An 11,208-nucleotide genomic window follows, 5' to 3' on the forward strand; every position below is an offset into this window, starting at 1 on the left:
AGATAGACATCATAGTGTGCACACTCCCATTACGTAGGCTGTTCTTAGATCTTAGATCATTTAAAAATCTACCTGCTGAGATACTTTAATATAGCCACATTTAAGTCAACATAAGTCAATACAACTTTTGCTCCTGGCGAAGTCAATGTCAAATGTACGTTATTGTAGTTTGTTCTGCCGAATGTAGAACGTTAAATAAACTTTCAAATATATATTTCTTAAACTACATAGCATTTATTTTACCTTTTAGGTTACTTTGTGACCAAACTAAGTTTCATACATACACAGAGGGTGTTGCATTTATGCTAGTGGAGTTTGAAGCCTCAAGATACTATTGTGGATAGCCAGCTAGCCAACAAATTTCTTATCACAAGTAGCTTATCTAAAGCGAGAATTAAAATAGCAATAAATCCATTGTGCTGAAACACTGAGGCAACAGCTATTGAGCAAGAGCAAGCTGTGATGAAAATGCTAGTTAACTAGCTAGCACGTCTCAATTACCTGAGGATAAATGTCTATTAGAATGCTCCCTACTTAAACAGCTGCCTATATACAGTGCCTACTTAGGCAGCTAACTAGGGTTTTAGACAGGCCCTTAGTATTTAATGCATTTCAGAAGGATTTATGTAGCATTGTCCAAAATATATTAAAACTTACCTCTAGCCTGAAAACCAAAATATATATATATGATTAGTGTCAAGCAAAAAGCAGGAATATTAAAGTCAGTAATGTCCTAACTCACATATCAGAATGTTTATGTTGTTACATTGGTCATTAAAAATGCAATGAAATTAAACATTTTTATCAACCTGATTACCATAGTACAGGCATAGCTATCCTAAAAATAGTTTCATCTGTCAAGATGAGATGAAAAAAAAAATAAAAGAAAAGAAAATAATCAGTATGTTACTCACTCTGGCATTGTGACAACGTAGAATCAACCTAGTAAACAAAAATAAAGGCTTTGGTCACCGAAACTGAGGTCCTTGGAGTGAACTGCTTTAGATACACATGCATATGAAAGATCTCATGTTTCAGATGCCGCTGTGTCCAGAACAAGGCAATGAGTTAACACTAATCCTTTGCTCTTAAACACTGCTAAGAAATATTTTGCAAGTTAAAACTTCATTCTACAAATTTCTGCTTTTCTGTATGTAAGTGTAGTACTTGAAATTCACCCACAAGTGTAAATTGAAATACACTAAGTAATGTAAAAAATATATGTTGTGTTCAAAGTGTGAAGTCACCGATGAATGTTAAATAACTGTAAATTGTTGCATCTGTAGTGTTGTTTAAAATACATCAGTCACTTCATCATAAAGGAATCACAGACTGAAAGTTTTCAGTCTATAAATTCAATGTTACACCCAGTTATTAACCCAAAAACTGAATTTCATGTTAATCTCTGTTCCATGAAGCTTTATAATCTAATCTATTTTCAGTGTTAAGTCTATCGAGGGTGTCACAGGTTTACAGCATTAAAATGTGGGTATATTACAGCATAATTTAATATGTGGACGACTTTGATGTGGTGACACTGGCCACGCCCATCTGTCCATTCTCCCACCTACTGCCAAAGTTAATCCCCTAAAAAGAAAGAGCATCAGTCCCCACAGTATGTTGGGGGATAAAACATGCCAGCTATTTCAGACAGATAACAATCCGGCTTTCTCCTGCTCATTTCCATCAAGGGTTAGGCCAAAAATAGACCTTCATCTGGCCTGTTAAAATATTTGCAGACCTTCAGTGACTTAAAGACTCATTTGATATAAGAACTTTAAATATTTGCTAAAGTGAGATGATTCTGGTAAATATATTCCAACAAATAATAAGATGATATTTCTTCATGCAGAGTTATTGGCAATGTTGATGTGATATTACTTCCAGTGAGAATGAAAATGAATTAAACAATCAAACACTTTTCAATCCATTAATTATACAATTAACGTAAAATCCAACATTTACCATGCACTTACGAAGTTGTAGGCACACAGCGTCCAGACTTAGCAGTAGCTAGTACTGGTGGGAAACTGATAAAGAAGAAAGAACAGCTTACAAGAGAGGAACACAATGGGAAAAAGAAAGAATATCACAGTCCCCAAGCAGGAGGAGAAGCTCAAAGACCTGTGTTTAAGACGGGAGAGTCTTACCGCCAAGCGTGGGGCTGACCGAGCCAGTGGACACACTTCAGAAAGATGCTCTGAAACAATCTCTCCTTCTTTTAAGCAGACTTGTTCTTCCCTCGCTTATAACTGGGTGATATTAATAGATGTACGCATACACACAAGTCTTATCCAGCATGGGTGGTGCTAACCCCCCCCAATCACACACACACACACACACACACACACACACACACACACACACACACACACACACACACACACACACACACACACACCACTCCTGTCTAAACATTCCATCCTCCACTTAGTCTTCCATTTTGCCTAATTTGTTGAAATTTGAAAAGTACTAAACAGTAATCAACCACATTGAATAAGCTAACAGTTACACTGTTACCATATTATCAGGGGTACTGATTAGAACCAGATGTAATCTACCATTTTTTATATTTTATTTAAATGGAAGCATCAACACGTATTCTGGCTACAAAAAAAAAAACAATAACTAAATAACTATAGTCTCTGTGAGTTTAGACTCTAATTTCATGTGTGAACACAGTTATCTTTGAGTTTCTTTAACAATTCTACAGTTATAGTTACATTTTTATCATTTGTGCTAGCTATCATGTGCAGTCTGGATTGCTGAAACACTAGCCACATCCGAAATGAATGCTTTGAGAGTTTGAAAACAAACAATTCATTTGACCACAGAAGTGAGATGATAAGATTATTCAGGCCCAACTACAGACATGGTTCCTTATTTAGTTCTCTTATCTAAGACTTCCTTCTCAAGCCTGTTCCTTTTAGAATGTAAACAGCTAAACAGTTATAACTTGTTCTAGATAAGGTGTAAAGTTTCATGTGCAGCTGGAGTTCAGCGTTTTGTCTCTTAAAGACGTGAGTGTGTGCACGTGTGTTTGTGTGTGTGTGTGTGTGTGTGTAAATGAATAAGTGATCTAGATCTGGTAAAGACTGTGCTGGAGGGTTGTGCATACCCACAGAGATGCCTAAGGAATTATAGGTAATCATTGTGCTATTAGATTTGAGCTTTGTCTCAGAGCCCCACCCCCTTGCTCCTCCCACACTCTGATTAGTGTATTAACTGTAGACAGCTCTAATCTCTTTGTCTTGATGACAGGAACGTAATATTGCCCTTACACTAGTATTGCTAAACATAGAGCAGTGTGAAAGCTGACACTGTCACTTGTGTGTCTGTGTATTGATGTCTATTACTGCACTTCAGTTACCATTTAGGATGGAGAAAACCATCAAACACAGAGTCCTGGGATGGTTAGTTGCTTGTAAATATTTTTTACTATTACCCACAATAAACTAGTGCTCTGGTATACCAGTGGTAGCAGCACGGTGACCTATAATGTGTATGTGTGGAGGTATTGTTTCCTGCAGTATAAATGAAGGATAATCTAGGTGATTATCATTCCTGGACGACTGCACTTATGGGACATGGGTACTGATCTTGGCTGGGGTTTGAGTGGGACATATGACTCACATGCCAGCATTATCTCCATTAACCAGGCCAGGGGGTCTCTCCAGCCACACAGAGACTCACAAGCCTTGCCACACTTGTGGGGAACAACTGTTATGTTCACTCATGAGGCCTTACCTGTAGCTCACTGCTGGTTAAGCCTGTGTGGTATCTTTGGGCTTAAGGCCAGACCTCTGAATTGACCATGTTCAGTCATGATCTCTTGAATACTGGCAGACCATCACTTTTTAGATGCATCACATTTAGGGAAAAAAATCTGCTGGTTTTAGTTTATTGCCATAGTTAACTGGTGGTTAATATCCTTTAAAAGCAAATCTAGTATATTTGACCGTGTGCAAGCTATTTATCTATAGCTTTATTGTTCTTTCTTGTAAATTGTATATTTTTGTATGATCATCACCTCTTGTATATTTGCATGTAGCTAACCAACTAACCTTGTTTCTTTATTATGAAGCAGTTTTATTTTTATTGCTTCATTATTATGAAAGTCCATTATTTCATTATTCATTTCATTATTTATATCATTATTGTTTCATTACTATGGTTATATTTCCACGCCTGTCTATTTCCAATTTTTGATTCATTTTTGACTTGAATACTCTCTTGGATTAGCTCAGTGGTACCGAGCTAATGGATAGCCAGATACAGAGAAAAGAATGATGCATGTTCTTGTCAGCATTTTAGTCACACTATAAATGGCCACCACTGACTATAACATAGATAATTGTAGATTATTAATGAAAAAGTTCAGGACCATTAAAAAATAAAGAATAAAAAAGTAATTTTTACCATCAAACAGAAGTAAAAGTTAGATTAAGAACCAAATTGAGATTATTGAGATCAGATTAAGAACCAAATTGAGATTACTGAGATCAGATTAACCAAATGCATCAGGTTCTTAGTGCAGGTCACCCACATGGAGGCAGACATGTTTAAAATAAGTCATGAACAGTAAAATGGCTCTGCTTCATAATGCTAAATATTATTATGTGTTACTTATGTAACAAAAGTTACTCATTGCCCCATTTTCATCTAAACCTTTCTACAATATAGTAAATGATGGCCCTTCATGTTGACTGACAAAAATAATCTGGTTGGTAGTGTCCTCTAGTGGCAAAGCAGTCATCAGCTTTTTCGAAAACACCCTGTATTGTTGTCCCTCTCTAGAGATACTTTTATGGGCAGGTTATGCTGTTATATAACCCATCCACCCAGTAAATGGGCAGGGGTTTTTTTTATAAGGATTTAAGACTTTATTTATATAAATATATATTATTTATGAGTCACTGTTCCCAGATCAGCTTACCCCAAGGCATTCCCTCAGCCTCTGTCAGTCCTTCTGTTCGATCTATATTTCCCTAACCTATGTGTATGCTTCTGTCACCATGGTGACATATCTATCACAAGGGCAGAGACAGGCTCGCGAACATAAACAGTCATTGTTCCTCAACAACACATGCTGCTTTTTGATGTCTTAATGAGGTCAGAAGTAAACAAATGAATCATCTATGTGTACGGGTGATGAGCTCAACGTTCTTCACGTCTTCAACTGAGAAGGCAATGGGGCACTCTAAAAAGACAGCTGTAGACTGGTATCATGGCAAACCAATTTTCAATACATTGCCATGTAATAGATATATGTATTTTTTATAGTTTGATTTAAGCAACAAACAACATTAAAACGTTACAAATGAAGTGTGCCTTGTGCTGTGCTTCTCACAGTGAATCTCACGGAGACGTTAGCACTTCATGCAGACTGCCCTTAAAGACCAAGACCAAATCATGACTCACTGTTGTTTAGATGGAACAGGAAAGCAATACTTTATTTTCTTTATATATTAAATTATCTCAATTGTTTTCAAAGGAAAGTCAATCCATTATGTTTGAAAGCAATTCAAACCCCAGTAGAGTGATACAAAAGTATGAAAACAATCGGTTTAGTAAATACTGCCTTTAAGGTGCTGCCAAGCTGATTCTGGGATTATGGTCCATGTCCAGTGCTGTTTATCTGAGGTTAAACATTTCAAAGCATTTTTTCATGTGTGTGTGTGTGTGTGTGTGTGTGTGTGTGTGAGTGTGTAGAATGCATGCACGTTAAGACTGTGGTGGGTGAAATATTCAGACTTCAGGAGTAGGGGCCTGTGAGTCTTCTGCTCTGCTGTCCTACTGTGCATGAGCTAAGGCCCCAGCACCCTGGCCAAACCCGAAACCCTTCGGCCCAAAGTTCTTAGCGTAGCAACCTGTGGATCCAATGCAAATTATTGAGTTATTTACTACAGAAACTCATGTAATCATAATCATAGTATTCAGTCAGTATTGCAGAGTATTAAACTGTATGAACAAGTTGAATGAGCCCAGACAGTTGTAGTGATATCTGGGTGAGTGTAGTGATACCTGGGTGAGTGTAGTGATACCTGGGTGAGTGTAGTGATACCTGTGTGAGTGTAGTGATACCTGGTGAGTGTAGTGATATCTGGGTGAGTGTAGTGATACCTGCGTGAGTGTAGTGATATCTGGGTGAGTGTAGTGATACCTGGTGAGTGTAGTGGTACCTGGGTGAGTGTAGTGGTACCTGGGTGAGTGTAGTGATATCTGGTGAGTGTAGTGATACCTGGGTGAGTGTAGTGATACCTGGGTGAGTGTAGTGATATCTGGATCAGTGTAGTGATATCTGGGTGAGTGTAGTGATATCTGGGTGAGTGTAGTGATATCTAGGTGAGTGTAGTGATACCTGGGTGAGTGTAGTGATACCTGGATGAGTGTAGTCATATCTGAGTGAGTGTTGTGATATCTGGGTGAGTGTTGTGATACCTGGGTGAGTGTAGTGATACCTGGGTGAGTGTAGTGATATATGGTTGAGTGCAGTGATATCTGGGTGAGTGCAGTGGTATCTGGTGAGTGTAGTGATATATGGTTGAGTGTAGTGGTATCTGGGTGAGTGTAGTGATACCTGGGTGAGTGTAGTGATACCTGGATGAGTGTAGTGATACCTGGATGAGTGTAGTGATATCTGAGTGAGTGTAGTTATATCTGGGTGAGTGTTGTGATATATGGTTGAGTGTAGTGATACTTGGGTGAGTGTAGTGATACTTGGGTGAGTGTAGTGATATCTGGGTGAATGCAGTGATATCTGGTGAGTGCAGTGATATCTGGTGAGTGCAGTGATATCTGGGTGAGTGTAGTGGTATCTGGGTGAGTGTAGTGGTATCTGGGTGAGTGTAGTGGTATCTGGGTGAGTGTTGTGATATATGGTTGAGTGTAGTGATACTTGGGTGAGTGCAGTGATATCTGGGTGAGTGCAGTGATATCTGGGTGAGTGTAGTGATATCTGGGTGAGTGTAGTGATATCTGGGTGAGTGCAGTGATATCTGGGTGAGTGTAGTGATATCTGGGTGAGTGTAGTGATATCTGGGTGAGTGTAGTGATATCTGGGTGAGTGCAGTGATATCTGGGTGAGTGTAGTGATATCTGGGTGAGTGTAGTGATATCTGGGTGAGTGCAGTGATATCTGGGTGAGTGCAGTGATATCTGGGTGAGTGCAGTGATATCTGGGTGAGTGTAGTGATATCTGGGTGAGTGTAGTGATATCTGGGTGAGTGTAGTGATATCTGGGTGAGTGTAGTGATATCTGTACTCTGATCAGAGGATCCACTGTGTGTGAGTTCACACTGACCTTTGCAGTAGATCTCGCCATCCTTATCAGCTAGGGTGGTGGACTCAAGGCTCTTTCCACACTTAGCACACCGGAAACAACTCTTATGCCATGACTAAAGTACACACACACACACACACACACACACACACACACACACACACACACACACACACACACATACACACACACAAATACACACATAGACTCCTTTAATGCTGTTTTCCTTTAAATGCCTTTAGTTTTCTAGTCTTTGATGCCTTTTCCTCATTTTATATATATATATATATATATATATATATATATATATATATATATATATATATATATATATATATATATATATATATAAATAAATATTTAACTTCAGACCTTGAATCCACAGACACTTAATTTATGTCATAGAACACAGGTATTCAAATCTTGATAATCTCTTTACCTATCAGTTAACTGTGGTAAAACAAAATGGCCTTTTACATTAACTGTTCAAATACCACCAGTAATCACAACATCTGTGGTCAGAAATGGGAGTCGAGCTCCAATTTACAGAAGTCTGCTGAGCAGCATCCGGACATTAGAAGAAGCTTCGTTTACGGAGGTGGGTCCCTGGAGAACCTCAGGGGAGTGTCTTCACTCACATTGCCAGCTCCCACCACTTTCTCCGCGGCGTAAACGGCTTTGCCGCAGCGAGGACACGACTCCGAGCTGCCAAACTTCTGCGCGTACTTGGAGGGGTTGGGGTTGTTGGTGGGCCGATGTGCCTCCTGCCTGTGTGAGAAACACGTTCGGCCACGTCAAATATGTGGCACAGGCCGGAGACCGAAGGACACCGAGACGACCGTGTTGACACGAGTGGATTCACATACTCAGACGCTATTTCCCGTTCTTAACTTCCCTCTTTTGTACATTCCTTCCATTCCCTCAGGCTTCCATTTATACTCGGCTTTCTTCCACAAAGTAAAATAACTGAACTGCAGTTTCTCCACTTACTGCGCTGGTCGGATTCCCAGAGCTTCGCCCGTGTCCATGCTCAAAGTTCCTGCACCGCCACCAAAACCGTAGCCTTTTGGGCCGTATTTCTTGCCATAGCAGGACTTGCAGTAGATCTCATCCACGTGGACAGCTACTGTAGTGCTGTCCAAATTCTTTTTGCAAACCACTGAGAAGAAACAGAGAGACAACGAACACCTATTACATACAGTCTGCTGAGCCTTTTCGGGGATTTATTGGGTGAGTCAGAGAGCTTTGCTGTTCAGATAGTGTAGGGTTAGATAGCATGTATTCATATAAATTAGTTTTTGGTCAAGATTATATTTCAAGATTTTTTTATACTCTGATTGTGCCACTATGAATACCTCTGCCTAAACTTGCTCCATCCTGGATATTGTTTTAGCCTTCTCTGATCTTAATCTTCCTGTGCCCTGTGTTTCTACAATCTGTGAATGATCTAGAAGTTTATCCAGGCCTGTGGTGGAGGGTTGCATACACCCACAGGAAGGTCTGGGTAATCGCTGTGTTGTGAGAGATGAGGCCTGTCTTGGTGTTCACTGACATTTTTATCTCCCAGCCAAGAGCTATTTTTCATTTACAGTCTTATCACCAAGGCAAGAGCCATTTTTCATTTACAATCTCTGGCTTACACATAAACCGCATGTATTCCTTCATCTGATTAGATGATCGGATAATCCTCTGCTCACTCAGAAACGGCTTATTAAAGCCACTTTGGCTCAGATCTGAGAGCAGCCTCATCAATTCAGCGTCACCTTCATAAGACCACTGGCACACTTCTAAACTGTGGACACAAGGGTCTAACTCTACACAGTCAACTGCCATTGGCTGTCCAGCTGTGTACACAGCCGCACAGTCACGTTGCCATTGGTTGGCCGGCTGTGTACACAGTCACACAGTCAAGCTGTCATTGGCTGTCCAGCTGTGTACACAGTCACACTCACACTGTTATTGGCTGGCCAGAGTGTCAGGCAGTAACACTTTGGAACCCCATATAAGGCAGACTCAGGCAGTGTGACGTTCATGTACCAACTTCCTAATATGGAAACACTTCTTAAAGTAGGAGAGCTTTACTCAGTTGCCTTCCAGACGTGCAGGCTAAGAACCCAAGGACCTTGGGTGGCCCTGAAGTAAGCGTTGCTACCATCAGAGTTTCAGAGCAGATGAAGAAAGCAAGCCAGCCATGGATCGTGACATGGAACAGCTCGAATGCCTCATTACACAGACAGAGAGGCTAGCAGGAGACTTACTGCAGAGAAAGCAGGACTTGTGGAAAAACTTCCCCTCACACTGGACTTCCTCTGCAAAGTACACAGTCTTCTGACAGCAGCCACACCTGTTTCCCCCTCCGAGAGGCATCCTGAACAGGAACACACACACACACACACACACAACCATCCACAACCACAGTCAAATCTGAGCTCCGCCAATAATGTGGATGGAGAAAACGTCTCACGATGGCAGTTTCAATCATGTTGTTAATACACAGGGATATTTTGATAGCATACCTTACAACATAGCAAACAAGAAATTATATTTTAGTACTTTTTTTTTTTTTTAGCAACAATAACATTCCACAACTTCCAGGAATTCAGCCTAATGTGGGACAATTATAGAGCAAAACAATGCCCGACACATGCAGTTTTCTTTAAACCTCCTTCAGCTACCTCCTGCTGAAGCGGTATCCTGTTGCATCTTTGACTGCTTGTCCTTTACAGACTGCTGCTGTGACATTTACATTAGCGTTAACAGGGTGGATGTAGCGTGTGGAAGGTCTGTATTTCTTACCTCACGTCTGTGTCGTGGCAGCTCTGGACAGATGAAGCTCGGTAACAGCTTTTAACCAGTTATGTGGACCACCGAGAAATATCAGCCAACCGAGGGTGAAGCAAGGCAGAGGGTGAGTGTGGGTGGGACATGAAAAGAGAGAGAGAGAGAGAGAAAGAGAGAGAGAGGCAACTCCCTGGAATGACGCAGATTTCTATCATTCCTGACCTTCATCTGGTTCGTCTCACAGCAGTTAAACACAACTATGGTGGGTTTTTTTTTTCCACCATGGCTACTTGGTTAAACTGCTACTCCAAACAAGCATAATAATTCAAATGAACATCTTTCATGCCTTTTAGAGTGGCTTTTTCATTTGAATTCATTTTGGAATGACTGCTGGAATTGGCTTCCTTCATGGAATTCTAAATATTTAGTATAATACCAAAAAAAGCACTGGGTATTAAAGTAATTTAAGGGGACTATAATTAATGTATGTGTTAATAATAGATTTTTTGCAGTAAAAGACTGATATTTTGATATGTCACAGTAAATGTATGTAATTTAGTTTTGTCAGAGTTTTGTCATCTAGTAGTCAGTGGTGATGGTTTGACTGAATTTCCATACAAGGCGTTTGTTATGATGAACATTAGTGGGAGTCTGTCCTGCTTACACGTGTATTCACTCTGCAATGCACCAGACAGATAGTCTCTCTCTCTGCCTCTCTGTCTCTCCCTTTCTCTCACTGTTAAATTCACAAAGATGGCACCTTTTCCCATGTGTTCTGACATAAGGAGCCATTGGAATTGGGCCTTTTGCTCTAATGATGTTTTGCTTGACACATGAGTTAAGTGAACAGAACCTCAGTGTGTGATTTATATGAGGTTAGTGTTAACTCAGTCAAAATTGTTTTTTTATGTGTACTCAAGAGTTGGTTGCCAGAAACCTTGAAATCATTCATTAGGATTCTGGTAAAACCCCAGACTTTCATATTTCTTCAATATCTCAACACAGGGCGTGTTGACTGCAGGAATAAGCAGACTGTGTGTTGTGTCCATTTTAGAGAATATAGAGTCTCATCTGTCACAGTTGATTTGCACATCATAACGTGAACTGCACCATGAGGATTCACACACACACACACACACACACAC

At 40.1% G+C, this 11,208-nt stretch overlaps 1 protein-coding gene and 1 long non-coding RNA gene across 2 annotated transcripts; both read right to left on the minus strand.

Moving 5' to 3' along the window:
- Positions 1–909: 909 nt before the first annotated feature.
- On the minus strand, positions 910–2,285 carry LOC143521253 (uncharacterized). Its single transcript, XR_013132707.1, has 3 exons — positions 2,151–2,285; positions 1,966–2,030; positions 910–942 (listed from the first exon to the last, which is right to left on the minus strand). It is a non-coding gene; the product is annotated as an uncharacterized LOC143521253 (long non-coding RNA).
- Positions 2,286–5,432: 3,147 nt separating this feature from the next.
- csrp1b (cysteine and glycine-rich protein 1b) lies at positions 5,433–10,235 on the minus strand. Its single transcript, XM_077013906.1, has 6 exons — positions 10,079–10,235; positions 9,541–9,650; positions 8,273–8,441; positions 7,921–8,050; positions 7,304–7,397; positions 5,433–5,870 (listed from the first exon to the last, which is right to left on the minus strand). Exons 2-6 carry the CDS (start codon positions 9,647–9,649, stop codon positions 5,794–5,796), a joined length of 579 nt encoding a protein of 192 aa, XP_076870021.1. The 5' UTR covers position 9,650; positions 10,079–10,235; the 3' UTR covers positions 5,433–5,793.
- Positions 10,236–11,208: the final 973 nt, after the last annotated feature.

The sequence above is a fragment of the Brachyhypopomus gauderio genome, chromosome 8 (assembly GCF_052324685.1).
Source record: "Brachyhypopomus gauderio isolate BG-103 chromosome 8, BGAUD_0.2, whole genome shotgun sequence".
Lineage (NCBI taxonomy): Eukaryota > Metazoa > Chordata > Actinopteri > Gymnotiformes > Hypopomidae > Brachyhypopomus > Brachyhypopomus gauderio.